The following is an 18,673-nucleotide window of genomic DNA, read 5'->3' as shown; positions in this document are numbered from 1 at the left end:
TGTCAGCTGTGGTATCCATGAGGTTAGAGGCTTCTCCCTGATTTACTCAGATTCTTCTAGCCGCATTTTCAGTAGGGTCTGCAGTGGAGATATATTGGATTGTTACTTCACGAAGTTCACTAAACACTTGGTCCTTTATAGGTACAATTTTTGATGTAGAAAGATGATGCTCTGGAGCTAAGAGACCATCAGGAGCAGCTTTCCTGGCTGTGAGGAGGGTGAGTCCGGCTCTTTGTCAGTAGTGATCCTCTCTAGTGGAGGACGTCTGGTTCGGGAAGAATCGGAGACTTCTCGCTGAGGAGATAGTGGAGGGAGTTGTTTCTCGCGCCATTGCAAGGTTTGTCATGGCAATCGATGGGGGGGGGGGGGAAAGACCTTTCCTGAGGTGAGATCTTTAGAAATCAGAGTTGGAGGATCTACTAATCTCTCTGTCTCTATCGTTTCTTATTCTTTGTTCAAAGTGTCTTTGGGGGAGAGCCTCATGTCTTGAAAAATATCCCAAGTTGGATCTTGCCTGGTCATAGGTCCGTTTTAGTGGGTTTGCTGCATTTTGCATTGAGAAGCTTCTGTCAGAGGCTCGAGGAGTGTGGCGGAGAGGGAGAAAATTATCCTTGGGAGTGTAGTAATTCCTGGATATTTCTCTAGCAGATTCTAATCAGGTGGCGGTGGAGAAGCTTCTTTTTTGGTTAGGAGGCCTGGACATTGCTTTGTTTCATGCGTTAGGTGATGACAATGGTGGCAGTGAGACTTCAGGTTTTTGTAATCTAGAGTGACAACTATCTCCTCACCATTTGCGAACTCCACAACTGACTCTTTTGTTAGGGGTTGAAGGCCATTCAAGAGAACTCTGACTTTCGCAGTGGCTGGGGTAATATCAGTTTGGAGAACTTGGCCAAGTTCTTCTCCTATAACTGACAACATCTCTGTTTGCCAAAAGTGTTTTGGCAAACCATGTATCTCCACCCATAACGGGATTTGTGATGGAAAGTTCTTAGAGATTATGGGTTCCCATTTCTGAAGGATGATCATCCACTGGTCAAAGTGGTATGGTCCATTTTCTAGCACCTGTTGAAGATCTTCTACTAGGTCAAACCGGAATTGGAACATTCCTCGACCTAGATCTGAGCCCACAGCTTTTCCACGGAGGTTCCAGCGGTTGACTAGGAAAGGGAACATGGCGTAAAATCTTTGATTTGCCGGGTTTGTAAGGCGACCAATGAGAGTGAGGGAATTTTCAGCTATTAGTGCCGATGTGTCTAGCTTAGGGGCTCGGATTCGCTTTCTCGGAGGAGGGGGGATTATCCACGCTCAATACCTTTGCCTTTCAAACTATATGGTATTCTTTTCTCCGTAGTGAAAGTGAGATTGTAGTGTTTAAACGGGTCTGTAAGCAGATAACTTGTAGTACAGGGTTGCAGAGGGGAAAAATATGGTTACAGGGCAGTTTTAAACACGGTTCCAAGGGTTTAAAAGGTTTGTAAACGGTTCAGGTCAGATTCAAACAAGACAGAGCATTAAAGAGGGTAGAGAGACCGCGAGCAAACCTCTGTTGCAATAAATCTTGGTCGGAGAAGGCTCATCTAGCAGCTGGAGGCGGTGGTGGAGAGGGGGGGATCTTGGTGGTATACCCATGAGACCAGTGGTTTGCAACGCATAAACCCAAAAGCCCAGTGGATAATGCACTTTTCCTAAGCCTCGAAAGTGGTTGAGATCTGGTTAATAAGATGCTTCATGCTTTCTCGGGGATTGGGCCTGAGAGCGTTTTATTCCTAGGATATATGACAAAAAAAGTATTCAAAATCATTCAAAGCAAAAAAGTGTCTATTCTTCAAATTTCTAACAAAAACTGTATATTTTTTTAATTACTTTTCGAAAAGTATCTAACACACTAATGGACTCAAAAAACAACCTCAAATGGCAGTTTCTCAGACTATGTCTAGAGAGAACTTTACAGACTTTGTCTAGGAGAACTTTACAGATTTGTCTAGAGATCAAATTTACAAATTTACATTCAAGGTTAGATACATGGAATTTATTTACATATGTGGTGGCTTCCGGTTATTATCGTTGAACCTAGCGAACCACTTTCCAGAATCTTTTTCTTGTCGATCAGCAGGATTAGCGAAGTTGACCCAATTCATACCAAACCGGAGAGTGAAACCATTTCCATACTCGTAGTTGTCCATCAATGACCATGCAAAATATCCTGCTATGTTGCATCCATCCCTATAATATATATTTAAAAGAATAGTTTTGATGTATTAACATTTATAATTCTCTGAAAAGGTATATATATATATTAGAGATTAAAACGCGAATTATAATTCACCCGATGGCGCATTTGAGACAAGAAAGATGGCTACAATGCAATTGAATTCGCCCATGATCGGCAAGAGCCTTTGCATGCGTTACGTTTCCGGCATCAAGATCAGAAGCACCTGAAATTTTAAATATCTATCATTATAATAAACACACACACATATATATAAGTACATACTGATCTTTTGGTTAAACATATGTATATGAAATGTAAAATTTTATATATATATATATATATATATATATACCATTTTCGGTGATATAGGTAAGTGGATTTTTGTAATGATTTTTGATATGGTTCATCATCTGTCGGAGTCCTGGAGGATAGTAGACGAAGCTATCAGCTGTAGAAGAACCCAAAAAAAAAAAAATGAATTAAAAACAACGTTATAATTAATTTAAATATGATATTCTAAACTAAAGTCGATACTTGCCTGAACACCGATAGGAATGCCATTGCGATACACTGAAACCAATTATAGAAAAATGAGTGTTTAGATGATTGATAGATTAGAAAAAAACACACACACACAAATATGAAAAGTTTTACATACTTGCAATATTAGTTTGTGCATCTGTTAAAACATTAAGGTTTGTCGGATTCGCAGGAGGTCCGTCAGTTGTATATCGTGTAAGGTAATAGTTCATCCCTAGAAAATCAAGTGATCCTTTAACTAAAGCTGATTCATGATGTGTGAATTCTGGCAACCTATCTCCTACCATCTCTCTCATTATTTTTGGATATTTTCCGTACACAAATGGATCCATAAACCTTCATATATACAAGAAAATATACATAAATTAGTATTTTTTCTATAAAAGCTTTATAACTAATTAAAACCTTTGATCTCTCTCTCTCTCTTAACATACATACCATCCAACTGCAAAATCAAATGCTCGTTTTGCAGCATCCTTGTCAAGATTGCTAGTTTCGTTTAGTGGGACGTGCCATCTCCCGATCAAGGTTGTTCCTATCTTACCACCTTGAGATTTCTGCATAATATATATATATATATATATATATATATATTTTTTTTTTGATTACAAACTACAAATATGCCAAATCAAATTAATATTAACGCCGAAAGAAGTGATTAATATATATATACCTGATATCTTTTTCGGTATAAAGATGCAACTTCTGCATGAGCTAGAATTTGGTGATGTGCAACTATATAAGGTTCGGTTCCAGAATCTCCTCCAACTTCACAGTCAGTGCACCGCCCTGGAGGATATGATCCATCCCCATATCCTTTGACTGCGTAGGAGTAGGGTTGATTTAAAGTGATCCAGAATTTGACTCGGTCTCCGAATCGTTGAAATAGAAGCTCAGAGTAGTTCTTGAAGTCCTCCCTATTCATGTATCACACATATTAAATATTAGATATATAGATAAAAAAAAAATCAAAGAAAATTAGTTTAGTTATAAAACTGCTAATGCACTTACACTATACGTGGGCTTAAGAAGCCTCCATATTCGTCTTCTAAGTCTGGGGAGTATCCCAATGAAATATAGTCACAAATGGTTCTATGCCTGTATTCACGTAAGTTAAATGATTAAGTCACAAAATGTAAATACAATGATTAAAAATGTATGACTAAGTAATTTGCATTTCGATTTTATACCATTTGCTTTCAACTCGTTAATGAGATTGTTGTAGTATGTAATCCCATTCTCGTCCACTCCCCCAATAAGTCTCCCCTCTAAGATTAGTATATAAACAAAACAATTCAGTCATTTTAAAAATATAATTTTTTTTTCTATTTTTTTTTTTGTTATTTAAACGAAAACATAAAGAAAAAGCTAGCTGGGAGACGTGTTTTTTACTTGGTAAGACCCTTGACCATGCTATTGAGAATCGGTATGCTTGAACATTCATTCTTTTCAATAATTTGACATCATCCTGTTCAAGGTTATAAGAAAACTCTAAAATTAAATTAAAACTAAAATTAATTAATGAACAAGTATACATTCATCATTGATAGCCTCTTACCTTGTAAAGCTCATACGAATTACAAGCACGATCTCCTGTACTGTGATCTGGAACTTTTTTTGTATATAGATAACAAAATAAATATGAGCTTCAATAGTTTTTTTTTTTTTTTTTTTTAATATATATATATAACTTTTAAACGTTTTCTCATACATTGAGGTTCATATTAATAAATAATTCATATTAAATAAATAATACGGTAAATGATGTTTATGACCTGGGTATCTATGAGCGAAATAGTCCCATCTATTAAGTGCTCTATGTGCAGAACCTTTAACCTGGTAAAAGAAATTAAATCATGTTGGTTATGAAAAAATGCTATATAGCTAAGAAATCGATCGATCCCCAAAGCCAAAATATCTGTAAAACTGATATGCAGAAGTAGCAACACCAAATGTGAAATTTTTGGCAAATGCAGTTCGGTTAAACGTAAGAGTATTGTTGCAGTGGAAGGGTTCTTTGGCCTTGCATTCTGTAGTGCAATATTTTTCGCAGCTCGATACCGCAAAGAGAAAGACAAAGATGGCTATAGTGTACAGAGTTTTTTGAATTACCATGTTTGAGAATTTTGTAAATTTTTTTTTGTCTTCGATGGGTTCTAGAGTCTTTGTCTTTGCATTTGTTTGGCTTTTTAGGATTAATTAGACGATGAATTAAAATGATGAACTTGGAGGGGCTTATATAGAAAGGTTTTTGACGTAGCTAAATTTTCCATAACACAAAGCTAACGTTAAATTCTAAGAATACCCATTGGCTAAACTTTCACAAAGCCATTAAATTCTTATAGAATGACCGGATTTATGGGTAATTGAGATTATCTCTCCTTTTTGCTTCATCGATTTATCAAAAGAAGATACGATTAATTAATTACAACAAAAAAAAGTCTCTATTTATAGAGAAACTTATAAGGACAACACAAACACCAACGTTAAAGATTAATCTTAATAAATGTTTTAGAAGATTAATCTTAATTAATGTTTTTAGAAAGATTCGACCCCGAATCTTCAATTAATAAAGTCCACCCTTACCGAATCTGTTGGTAAGTAAACGTTCTCTGATTCATGCCAAAATTGATACCACATATTTAAAAGGTTTTAACTGGAAACTCATTTCTCGTTTTAGTTAGTGCATTTTCATTTGCATCGGCATGTATCTGAGTAAACCTTGAAAGTTTTGAGTTTGGACCTTATTTGATATTTCAGAGCGAAAGCAGCAGAATTTCAAAGACTGAAAAAGAAGATCTAACTGATGATCAAAAAAAAAAAAATTCCAAACCAAATATCATAGGAGGCAGAGGGATGGTTACGCAGCTGTGAGAACCAGCCGTCTCAGCAGGATGGTGAATCCGCTATAGTTATAGATGTTTTGAAACTTTTTTTTTTTATTAACAAAAACTTGATTTTATTCATCATAATTATAGATGTTTTGAAACTTAAGTACTCTTTTTCCCTTTAGTTTTTTTTTTGGGCAATTTCCCTTCAAGTTTTTGTATGAATTTTTGGTAGTTATATATATGTCATGTGAATTGTGAACTTGTTTTCTTCTTCTAATCGTATACATGGTCATGCAAAGGAATCTTCATGATTTTTGTGATTTCATTGAGATTAGTTAGTAGTTCTCTTTAGAACCTTAGGTATGGAAGATTAGGGTAATCGGTAGTTTGTTTTTGCATGATAAATCCTGATGCTGCAAAAGGTTTGAGTGCATGGGACTTGCATGAAGATTAGTTAACTCGTTACGTACATTTGCATTATATTTAATTTGATCCTCCATGTTCTCCACCTCGCTGTCTTGTTTTCTAATTAATAAAAAGAAAAAAAGCAATACACTTTGTCTTACCACACCAGATTTATTGTTTTTTTTTTTTTTTTTTTTTTTTTTTGAACAAACCACCAGATTTATTGTTTATACGTACATGTCTGCGTGAGAATATATGTTCCTTAACATTATTATTCAATTAATTAATTCAATCAAAGTTACAATTCATTTGAAATTTGTTGGAGACGTTTAAGTTCCGTGTCCATAATATATGGTCATTTATATTAATATTACTAATTTACTATGTGAATGAAGCAATCTTCGTTCCATAAGCAAAAAATATGACTTGTCTCATTGATAAGTATCAAATATTAAACAACGTAGTCAAATTAAAACCAGATTTTAAGGGACAACGTCAATAAGTCATAATTCTTGAAATTATTAGGAAAACTAAAAATAACAACTTACCAAATTACTATAATACTATGTACTAACCCGCGGAAAACCGTGGGCTGAACTTTTTGTTTGATGAAATTTTTTAATAATGTATTTTGTTATTATATTATTTATAAAGATTTATGATTAAAAATTTGATTTGCTTATATAAAAAAAATTTGTATTTTAAAAATGTTTATTGAAAACCTGTCAATAAAAAATTTGGATGTAATGAACTTTAGATTTTATTCGATTAGATTTTTAAAATCTTAGCTGTTAATTTTTTTTAAAGTATGAATTAGTTTTGATTCTAATAAATTTTTTGTTTTAATTTTCTACAATTTATTTTATTTTATGTGCCTCCAATTTTCGTTTTTTAATTAATTCTATTTTTTGATTAATTAATTAATCTTAATTAAATTTTCTAATGGCAACTGAATGCAATTTTTTTACAGATTTTAAGGTTAGTTTCCTATTTGTACTTTCTAATTAATATAATAGGATTAACAATAGATTGTCAATGACATCGTCAAGCCGTAATTGTTGTTATAAAGCATCTCTTAGGCTTAAATTATAACCAAGTAACACGTCAATGATGTCAAACTATAACACCTTAAAAGATTTGTTGATAATAGGAATACAATATCTCACATTCGAAGTTGAGTAATATATATGCCTTTCTACTCATTACCAATTGATTTTAAGTTGGAAACCCATAATTTAATATTCCTTCCGTTTCATAATATAGGATGTTTTTTTTCGTTGAAATAGAATTATATTGAATTAATCAATGCTAGGATGATACATGGTTGAAATTAGCCAAGGAGACTTGTACATCCATATTTTGCTAAAACATGAGCTGAGCGGTTGCAAGTGCGTCGTACGAAGTCAAATCTTGATTCCTTGAACTTTGTTGCCCAACAAGCTATGTCCATGCAAATACTCCGAATAGCTACATTAGTCGTTTTGCCATTGATGTTGTTAATGAGAATTGCGCAATCTCCTTCAAAGAGAACCAAAGTAAAACCTCTTATCCAAACTTGTTGTATTGCTCCCATTAATGCCTTTGTTTCCGCCTCTAGCGGTGATCTTGATGATCCTAATTTGTTTGCTCCCCATGCTAAACTTTCCCCTGTGTGATCACGGATAATCCATCCTCCTGTTACTTGTTGATTAATCTCATCAAATCTTGCATCATAATTGCATTTAACAAATGGAAGTTGTGGAGGACACCAGCAAGCTGCGTCTGATGCTGTGCCATGAATAGTAGCCTGTTCTCTTCGTCTATTTGTCGCTTCTACCCAGTCCTGTACTTCAGCTCTTGTTTGTACATGTATTGACATCAGACTAACATTGAAATTTTTGAAAACATGCTTGTTTCGTGATTTCTAAATTTTCCACATTAACCAGAAAGGAATCAAAATTTGTTCAGTCGATGTCGTATTAGTAAGCTGAACATCCACAAAGGCATTAAGGATGCTTTCGAGATTGGAGTGGGAATGTGAAAGTGATATAGTTCGTAAGTTAGCCATCTGCCATACTGATTGAGCGTAAGAGCATTCAAACAAGATATGGTGTATTGTTTCATCATGCAATCCACATCTTGAAAAAATTGGATCTAGGTTCATACCCCGTGTGTTCAGCCTAGTCTTTGTCTCAATAGCTTGAGATAACACACGCCACAGGAAGTGTTTTATTTTCGGAAGAATAGGGAGTTTTCATATTCTGTTCTTGATAATGACTGAACCATGTGGGATGGGAGGTAATTCTTGTCTATACTCTGGTTCATGTGTAGCAAACCAATATCCTGATTTAACAGTGTATTCTCCCGAAGAATGATAGTTCCAAAAAAGTTTGTCCTCACTCACTTGTGATGGAATATACATTTGCTGGAGCCTTGTTATGTCTTCCAAGGAGACATGAGCTGCTAGTAATTCATTGTTCCAGAAACGATAATGGCCAGATGCATTGATGTAGTTTTGGATTGGATAATCTGCAACTTCTTCCATAACTTGAATCGGTCTAGGAGGATCAGTCGCTATAAAGTTATCTTTCCCTATTCGAATATGAGCTCCATCTCCTAGTTCCCAATAAGAGCCTTTCTTTATTAGATCAATACCCACTAGTATAGATGACCATCCATAAGATTGATATTTTTGAGATTTTGCCTCTAATATTGGAGTGTCTTTGAAGTATCTTGCCTTTAGTAGCCTTGCTAGTAGGAAGTCTGGGTTTCGTAATAAACTCCATGCTTGTTTAGCTAAGAGGGCATCATTGAATTTAGCTAGATCACGAAAACCTAATCCTCCCTCTCTTTTTGAGTACTGCAGTCTTCACCAAGCAATATCATCAACAACTCATTGAGGAAGTTTAAAACAAGACATGGAGAAGGCTGGCATTGCGAGTGCTACTGTCTTTAAAAGAATTTATTTTCCAGCAGGAGATAATAGCTTAGATGTCCAACCAGATGTTCTTTTTTTGACCCTGTCAATTATATACTCAAACATCTCTTTTTTCTTTCTCCCAAACTGTTTTGGTAGCCCTAAATACTTTCCATTGCCACCATTATTTGGTATTTGAAGTACATCTTTTAATCTGTTTTGTGTGGATCCATAAACCTTTGAACCAAAAGTGATTAGTGACTTTGATGTATTTATTTTCTGATCAGAATAGTACTTGTATACATCAAAAACCCTACTCGAATCCCATGAATGTCACCAGAAGAGACCCTTGTTTTGATTAAATGGCTTAAAATGTCTGCGCATAATATGAATAAATAAGGAGAAAGAGGGTCGCCTTGCCGAATTCCTCTTTCTGGCAAGATTGATCCAAATGGAGAGCCGTTAATCAACACTGAGTAATGGACTGTTTGAACCGTAGCCATTATCCAACTTATCCACTTGTCACATAAGCCAAAAAGCTTTAAAGTTATCTCAAAAAAACTCCATTCTACTCTATCATAGGCTTTACTTACATCAGTTTTGACAGCCATGTAGGTTTTGGATACTCTTTTCCTGACTTTTAGAGCATGCATCAGTTCATGAGCTACAAATATGTTGTCTGTTATCATCCGTCCAGGGATAAAAGCTGCTTGGGAATCAGAAACTATCGCATCAAGATGTGTTTTCAGCCTTGCCACACAACATTTTGAAATGATCTTATATAAAACATTGCATAAGGCTATTGGTCTGAAATCCGCAAGTGTGTTAGGATTGTCGATCTTTGGAATCATACATATATTGGTATGATTAATTCCTGGACGCATCACTGATGTTTCGAAAAAAGATTTTACCTCACATACCACATCTGGTCCGACTATGTCCCAGCATTCTTTGTAGAATCTTGCAGTTAATCCATCTGGACCTGGAGCTCTGTCCTCACCAATTAGACATACAACATTGTAAATCTCCGTGTCTGTGAAGTCTCGGGTTAGTTCTTCATTGATGGTAGGAGTAACTGTTGATTTGAAGTCAGCAAAATCAATCGGTGTCACAGGAATCCCTGAGGTTGTGTAGACTTTTCGAAAATATTGTTCTGCAACCCTACTGATGTTTGTATCCCCTCGATGATGTGTTCCTAGCTCATCTTTGATACTAGCAATATAGTTCTTGGCATATCAAGTCTTTGCATATGCTTGAAAGTAGCTGGTATTTCGATCTCCATGTACCATCCATTGTGACCTACTCTTTTGTTGCCAATATACCTCTTCATCACGGTATGCTTGTTCCAGCAGATTATGTAATTGTGGTATTCTTTGTCGATCTGCTCTGTTGAAACTAGACATACATTTATTGATTTGGAATTGTAAATCATCAATACGTTGAGCAGAGTTCATGTTCTTGCGATGTTTAAACCGAGATAAAGCTTGACGACAAATGCGAATCTGGTCTGTTATCAAGTAGTTATTTTCATTTCCCTGTGTGACAGACCATCCTTGTATAGCAGAGTCTCTGAATCCTGGATGATGGATTAATCTCTTATCAAACCAGAATGGTTTTTTAACAATGTGTTCAGCAACACTAATGTTAATTAATACTGGTTTGTGATCTGAGCCAGTGTAGTCTAGAAACTGGGTCTCTGAGTTTGGAAACATAGCACACCATGCCTTATTAACAAAAACTCTATCCAGGCAACATCTCACAGTGTGTCTATGACGTTCTCCCACCCAAGAGAAACGATCTCCTCTTGATCTCATGTCTTTGATGTCGCAGACTGAAACCATATGACGAAAATTCCGAAAACTTCATTCATCCCTCATCGGTCCTCCTATCTTCTCTAAGTTAGACAAAATTTCATTGAAGTCTCCAAGGAGCATCCATGGACCTGTTCTAGTTGTGGCTATATGTTCAAGTCTTTCCCATAATATATGTCTTAGACTTTGGTGTGGGTGACCATAAACACAAGACAAATAGAAACACACATCATAATACTTAAGTTTTACATCGATCATTCGATTATCCTTACAAATCTCGGATATCGAAACAGCATTCGTCCATAATAACGCTAAACCTCCACTTCTACCTTATGGAGGTTGCGTGATAACGTTTGGAAATCCTAAGAAAATAGCCAAATCCTTTACAACAACATACTTATTTAGAGTTTCAATTAAAAACAAAACATCACACTTAGTTATTTTACACAAACGAGCTAATCTCAAACGAGTCAGCGATGTTCCAACACCCTGACAATTCCAGAAAGCGACTCTCATGGTGGCATTGGGGGTACCAGGCCCCCTGCACCTCCGTAGGTTGGTGTGTTGGATCCTTGAGATTCAGGACCGCCTTATCCTCTGCAGCTTCAACTTGGCGATAGTATGTTTCAAATCTGACCCTCTTTCCCCTCGACCAAGAAGCATTAGCATTATCCGTTTCTTCCTCCAGAAAATCCTTCTTGGTAAATGCATCGTTGTTGATTAGTTTGGCGTGCAAATAGCGAAGTCTCTCAGCAGTAAGTTCTGTGTCTTCGAAAACACTTGCCATTGATGTTTCTGATGGTACTCTGTTCCCTTGATTGTACGCAGTAGAAGCCATTTGTAATCCTGGAATCAGAACATATGGATCAATTGTCTGAAGTGTGTTCTCGGAAACCGCATTCTTCTCCACATCATTATTAATATCCGGAGGATCATCATCATCATTGTCATCATCACTATCCATTGCCGGATCATCATTGTGTGCATTCAGAACACACTCTTTCACATCATGCTGGAGAGAACCACATTTGGTACAAAAATTCCTCAATCTCTCAAACCGGAATTGGATCAATGTGTTGATATTCTCAACAAACTGGAAGTTCCGGTTGAAACGTAGGGGAGAATCTATATTCCAATCCATTCTAACCCTAACAAACTCAACTATTCTAGCATTCTCATCAAAGTCAACCTCTCTAACATAACCAATTTGATTACCCATGTACCTGGCCATGGCATTGGAGAGGTATAGCAATGGAATTCCTCTGATTTGAACCCAGAATGGGATAATCTTCATTTCCTCTATAGAGATGTTCGGATACCATCGGTGAACAGTCACCATCCAGTCAATAAAAGCCCATGGTCCCCGAGTTAGTACCAAAGTCATCTCTGCTTCAGATTGGAAGATGAATTGTGCTTTGCCACTACCCAGTATTCACCCATAACAAGTTCTTGGGAAACCCCAAACACGCGGCATGTTGTTAATCAAAGCCCGGAGATTCTGCTTCTTGGGATTGACAGTGGAAACCACCAAAGAGAATCGATTGATTTCAGCGGCTATGGCACAAAATCCCGGTGGTAATGCAACTGGAACATCATCAATTCCCAGATCCAAATCTTGCAATGAAGACCGAAGATTATCACTCATTTTTTGTAGTCGTAGTTTCGTTAAAGTATAACAGAAACGGGAGGGAGAAGTAACAAAACATTGTAGAGATTTTATAGTTGTCGGGCCATGGCAGTTTTCGATGGTAGTTATCTTCCGTAAAAAAAGGAGACCGAAAACTGCCATGGAGATGACCAGACAGAAAGAAACCGTCGATTTTAATCAGAATAAGCCTAAATCGATCGGAAAAACACTCCGAAGAGAGAAAACATGGCCGACGACCAAAGGAACCGTCATCGCCCAGAGAATCGCCTTTCTCAGAGAGAAGAGACGCCATTAATATATATAGGATGTTTTAGAGAAGTATTTTTGTTTTATAATATAAGTTGTTTTCAAGTTTCAATGCAGCTTTTAGATTAATTTTATATTTTATATTATGTAATCTTGATTATGATTGGGTGAATTGAAAATAATTATTTTTTAATCTGCGTGTTTTTGGCTAAGATATCTTACAATTTAAATCGGAGGGAGTAGTTGACATGTTATCCCCTTTTTAATAAAACGGAAGTACACAACATTGTTTTGTAGACTATATAATTTTAATAAATTGGTTACAAATAGGTTATCGATTAATTGATAGATTAATTGGTTACAAGTTACATAGTGAGTGCAATCTTAATTTATTTTTGGAAAATTTTATTACTAGAATACGTTGTTTCCAAAAATCTTAAAGAGAATATTCTAAAGAATCATTTGATATCATCTAACTTACCGTATTAATTTTTTTATTAAATTATTCATCAAATAAAATCTTTTGATATCTAACTTAACATATTAATTTTTTAATTATCATTATATTTCACCTCTCATTTTTATATATGAGTCTATTTTGTGAAAAAAATAAATTATCATATTATTTATTATAATTAAAAAATATTTTTATTTCCGGATATACCATAAGTTGAATTTTAAAAACAAAAATAATTTGTTCAATCAATAAAATATTCAAGGTTTAGTAATATTATTCTTTAAAAATAATATCTATTGAATTAAAAATTCTACTGAGTAACGGGTCAAAATTTGAATATTTTAATTCAATTTCATATATTTTTTGAGTTTTATTATTTTATATAATATAATAAAATTTAAATAATTTATTTTGATATATTTTTAAAATATTGAAACTTGATATAAAAGTTAGAAACTATAAATATTCTAAATTGATTTGCTATAGCAATGTCAATAATATGTCACTATAATATGAAAGAATTTCAAGGAACCAAGTATATTAAAAAAAAAAGTATAACAAGATATAAAAGTACTCATAATATAATTACTCGTTTTTTAAAACCAAATTTACAAAATTATGTCTTATAATGACATTCAAGTCATGATGTAGAATATACATTGTTGAAATAACTTCACATACATAAACTAATAGAACATATTAAAATTTTATTTTAAAATATAAAATATACAAAATTTTGTATAAAATAAATCTTAACAGTGTTATTTCACGGGTACTTATCTAAAATCATTAACAATATAAAATTTACAAAATAAGTGTTTTTTTTTCAACCATCATATTTAGCATTTATATTAATATTTTTACAGCAGTTTTGTCAAAGAAGGCTCAGAGTTGGAAACTATTTACATTCCATACCATTGTAATTAATAGCTTTTAAAAAAAAATTAAAGCACATTATAGAAAAAAACAATTACAAAATTAATATTAACATTTCCGTATGACCAAAAAAATCAAATTAAGATTCTCCAATCATTAATTTCCATAATTTTAGCATATTAACATTAGTCTCTCTTTAATGATTCCTAACTAAAAAATCATAACTTCCTAAACAACTCGGATAGTTAAAAATATTCCAAATATTAATTTTTCATATATTTAGCAACAAAAAATTGAGTCAATCGTTTTCCTTTATCAGAACCCTATAAATCAGTTCAAAATCGATTTTGTATATGCATCATTATTACTCACCACATTCAATTTCGAAATTATTTTTCCCCCTAAATCTCTATATGCAAAACCAAAAAAAGAAACAAATTAAAGTCTCAGAAAATATCGAATAAGATAAAGTTGGTGTATTCCTAATAATCAAAAAATTTGCGAATATTTAATCCCTAATTAGTATCATTAACCGTTAAATCTATTGCATGCAAAGGTTGAAATGTTCAACCTAATTTAGAGCCTATAAATTACTTGGCCCCTAATCACAAGTTAGCATCACCAACATATCAAACATACAGCTTAATTAAGTGTTTTGTCAAACACCCTTTCTCTTCACAATTAGCAAGTTGTATATTGTTTTGCTTATCATATCAATAAAATTAAGTTTTCAGTTTCTACTCATGACTAACCACCGTCTGTATCCTTATGTCTATATTTTTCGTTAACTAATATGCATTATATGCGAATTGTTTTGTTGATATATTAGATACATATAATTCAATATCACCCACTTATAAACAACTTTTGATAGACTTTTTAAATTTCTCTTTTATTATCATTTTATATTATTAACTATTTTTTTACAGCATGTTACACTTTAAAACATGTTATCTCAAAGGGAATAGAGAAAGATATTTGAGCTCTATAATACATACATGTCAATACTAATCAAGTTATATGAGATTCTTATGCATTTTTTCTTTCTTTCAAAAAACAACAAAATAACTAAGGTCGCCAATGGAAAAACTAACACTTATATTTTTGACAATCTTTTCTAAAATAATATTTTCTATATTTCACTTGGTTTATCATTTTTTAATATATTTTCACATCATTTAAAAAATTTCAAAGTATGATTATTGATATAATTAAAATTACTAAAAACTTAAAATATTATGTATATGTGAACTTATAAATGTTAAACATATTATAAAACGAGGTTATATTGCATAATGCATTATAAGGTTAGACGGTTTACATTAACATTAGTATAAATTTAAAAAATAGCATTAGTCCCATGCTTGAACACGGGTTAAATCTTCATCTTATTGTTTTGTTAACGCCATCAATTTTAGAATATTAGACATATCTAATTAAGTTGATTTATTATGATTATGTAAAAACAAATTGTACCACGCATGAAATTCTAGAATTGATGATCAAAATAATTTTTTTTTACAATCTTAAAACAAAACAAACAATATTAACAAAAAAAAACAAATGTAACTTAAAATTAATAAATTTTAGCTATAAAAAATTATCCCGCGGTGTACCGCGGGTTAAAATCTAGTATGATTTAATTGCATAATGTTTTATCCAAAAAACCTTTTAAAAACAATCACATAAATTATATTTTATATAAAATTACAATATAAATAAAATGAATTTCAACCCTTGCTCTAGCACGGATCTTGATGTAAATTTAGTATTATAGAAAGGGTATAGAATACAAACTTCATTAATACAACATTTTTTATTAATTTATGAACTGACCAACTAGGCCGGAATTAAGATCCGATTATTACAACGTGTAGTAAGGATTTAGGTAACGATTTTAAAAACAATAATTCATAGAGTACAATTTTTATTATTAGATTCCAGGTTTGGTGAACCTAGAGAACCTAGAGAACCATTTGCCAGAAGGTTTTTCTTTGCGATCAGCAGGATTAGTGAAGTTGACCCAATTCATACCAAAACGGAGAGTGTAACCATTTCCGAATTCGTAGTTGTCCATCAATTTTTTTCAAGCTACGTTAATTGAAAAAAATACACTAAAAATATTAAAGAGAAATAACAAATGTTGCAAGAAGAGTGCCAAATGGAAACTTCTAAAAGAGAACTTTACTTTATTATATAAGATAATATCAAATTATAGTTTGTTTTAAATATAAATATACATTAGATAATTTATGTCAAATAGAGTTAATTAAAAAATATACACTAAAAATATTAAAGAGAAAATGACACATGTTGCAAGAAGAGAATGTCAAATGGCAACTTCTTAGAGCTTGTCAAAAGAGAACCTTACTAAAATGTCAAGATATGTCAAAAAAGACATTATTAAACTCAAGCTGCATTTGTATCAGAAAGATTGATATATATCTGACAATATCCTCATAGCTCATGAAATTGCTCACAGCCTACACACTCATCCAACTATCTCTCAAGAGTTTATGATGGTAAAAACTGATATGTCTAAAGCATATGACAGAGTGGAATGGATTTTTTTAAAAGACATGCTTCAAGCTCTCGGTTTTCAGGATCGTTGGATTTTATGGATTATGGGATGTGTCTCATCTGTTAGTTACTCAGTGATAGTGAATGAGAAAACAGTAGGATTAATCAAGCCTGAAAGAGGAATTAGACAGGGAGATCCTCTTTTCCCTTTTCTTTTTGTGTTATGCACTGAAGCTTTGATTCATCTCTTCAATCAAGCTGCAAAGGGAGGTTGTATCATTGGTATTCAATTTCACCACTCTGGTCCACAAATTAATCATCTTTTGTTTGCTGATGATAGTCTCTTTATCTGCAAAGCGAATAAATTACAGTGTGCAGAGATGATGAATTGCTTACAGAAGTATGAATGGATGTCTGGTCAAAAAATTAATAAGGAAAAGTCAGCTATTAGTTTTGGGACTAAATCAAACAAACTTGATGGGATCTGGATAAAAGAGAAATTGGGGATTCGTTTAGAAGGTGGTACTGGAAAATATTTAGGACTTTCTAAATGTGTGAGTGGAGCAAAACAACAACTTTTGGGATACATAAAGGATCGGCTTCACTCTAAGTTAACAGGTTGGTATGCTAAAAATCTCTCACAAGGAGGTAAAGAAGTTCTTTTAAAGTCTATTGCAATGGCACTTCTAGTCTATGCAATGTCCTGTTATAAGCTTCCTAAGGGCATCATTAAGAAACTGATTTCTGTAATGATGGACTATTGGTGGAGTAACTCACAAGATAGGAAGAAAATCCATTGGCTCAGCTATGAGAAGATGACTTTGCCCAAATCAGCTGGTGGTTTTGGATTTAAGGATTTGGAAATTTTCAATCAAGCTATGCTGGCTAAACAGGCTTGGAGACTCCTTTATGATACATACTGCCTTTTCTCAAGATTCGTCAAAAGCAGGTATTATGCTACTAGTGACTTTTTAAATGCACCAAAAGGTAGAAATCCTTCTTACGGTTGGAGAAGCATTCTCTTTGGTCGAGATCTACTTACTACAAGGCTGAAACGTGTAATTGGAAATGGTAAAAACACTTTTGTCTTGATTGACAATTGGTTGTATAATAACAGACCTACTAGACCTGTTGGCATCCACTCTCTAATGAACATTAAGCTTAGAGTTGCAGACCTTTTCGATCATAACACTGAGGTTTGGAATGATTATCTTTTACGTTCATTGTTTCACCACTCGGAGATTAACCGAATTAAAGCTATAACACCTAGAATAGGTTTTGATGATTCTTTCTGCTGGGGTGAAACAAGAAATGGCGTTTACTCAGTAAAATCTGGTTATGATATGATGTTTAGAAAGCAGAAGAAAGCTGCTCTGTTTGATGCAGAAACTCAACCTTCCTTGAATCCGATCATTCAAGCCTGCTGGAAGGTGGAAACTGCTCCAAAAATTCAGATTTTCCTTTGGAAAGTTCTTCATGGAGCCCTTGCTGTGACTGAAAGACTACAAACAAGAGCAATTAGAAATTTTGATGGTTGTATGTTTTGTAATGCAGAGGTTGAATCAATTAATCACATCTTATTCCTTTGTCCCTTTGCAAGACAAGTCTGGGCGTTATCGAACATTCCATCTCCATTTATGGGCTTTGGTAATTTGATTTTTGAAAACATGTACCATCTTTTTAGCTTGAAGAAAATGGGGAATTCTCTTGATGAGCTTAAGTCAGCTTTTGCTTGGATTCTATGGCACTTATGGAAAACTAGGAACAGCCTTCTCTTTGAAGGATTTGCTCTGTCATCGGATGGTGTAGTGCAAAAAGCTTTGGATGTCACTAGAGATTGGTCTTCAGTGCATAGTCAAGATATCTCTCATAAGAAAACCTTGATACCGATGCAACAAAGTTGGCATCCGCCTGATCAGGGGGAAGTAAAGTGCAATATTGGTTTTTCTTGGTTGTAACATCCGCGAACCAATATTCTCTGGTTCGACCAGTTCGATTTAATTTTCGATTTGGACCGGTTTGGTTTAGGGAAAACCATTGAACCGAGGTTTAAAAGGGGGAAAACGACCTAGGGTCGTGTTTCTGTTGTCTTACGCCGTTTGAGAGGGAGAGAAAGAGGAGAAAACAGTTTCTAAAGGGTCTTGAGAGAGTTTGTGAGATTTCAAGGTGTTTTTGGTGAGATCTTGCTGTGAGAGTAAGGATCTAGGTCCAGGAACGTGTTAGAAGGT

The 18,673-nt window shown here is 33.9% G+C and overlaps 3 protein-coding genes and 1 pseudogene across 4 annotated transcripts; all 4 read right to left on the bottom strand.

Moving 5' to 3' along the window:
* Window positions 1-651: 651 nt before the first annotated feature.
* Window positions 652-1,176, bottom strand: LOC104744056 (uncharacterized protein At4g02000-like). Its single transcript, XM_010465081.1, has one exon. The coding sequence runs from the start codon at window positions 1,174-1,176 to the stop codon at window positions 652-654; it is 525 nt and encodes a 174-aa protein (XP_010463383.1).
* A 657-nt stretch (window positions 1,177-1,833) lies between these two features.
* Window positions 1,834-4,925, bottom strand: LOC104742661 (myrosinase 4-like; annotated as a pseudogene). The gene is made up of 13 exons (XR_015580571.1): window positions 4,868-4,925; window positions 4,531-4,591; window positions 4,314-4,360; window positions 4,148-4,223; window positions 3,946-4,023; window positions 3,767-3,853; window positions 3,429-3,672; window positions 3,194-3,312; window positions 2,874-3,091; window positions 2,754-2,785; window positions 2,568-2,663; window positions 2,330-2,438; window positions 1,834-2,226 (listed from the first exon to the last, which is right to left on the bottom strand). The product of XR_015580571.1 is annotated as a myrosinase 4-like (transcript).
* Window positions 4,926-7,321: 2,396 nt separating this feature from the next.
* Window positions 7,322-7,849, bottom strand: LOC104744055 (uncharacterized). The gene has a single exon (XM_010465080.1). It carries the CDS (start codon window positions 7,847-7,849, stop codon window positions 7,322-7,324), a length of 528 nt encoding a protein of 175 aa, XP_010463382.1.
* A 3,291-nt stretch (window positions 7,850-11,140) lies between these two features.
* LOC147928835 (uncharacterized) lies at window positions 11,141-12,037 on the bottom strand. The gene has a single exon (XM_087486284.1). The coding sequence runs from the start codon at window positions 12,035-12,037 to the stop codon at window positions 11,141-11,143; it is 897 nt and encodes a 298-aa protein (XP_087342410.1).
* Between the last annotated feature and the right edge of the window lie 6,636 nt (window positions 12,038-18,673).

The sequence above is a fragment of the Camelina sativa genome, chromosome 14 (assembly GCF_030686135.1).
Source record: "Camelina sativa cultivar CO46 ecotype springtype chromosome 14, ASM3068613v1".
Lineage (NCBI taxonomy): Eukaryota > Viridiplantae > Streptophyta > Magnoliopsida > Brassicales > Brassicaceae > Camelina > Camelina sativa.
This window is presented reverse-complemented; position numbering and strand designations above follow the sequence as displayed.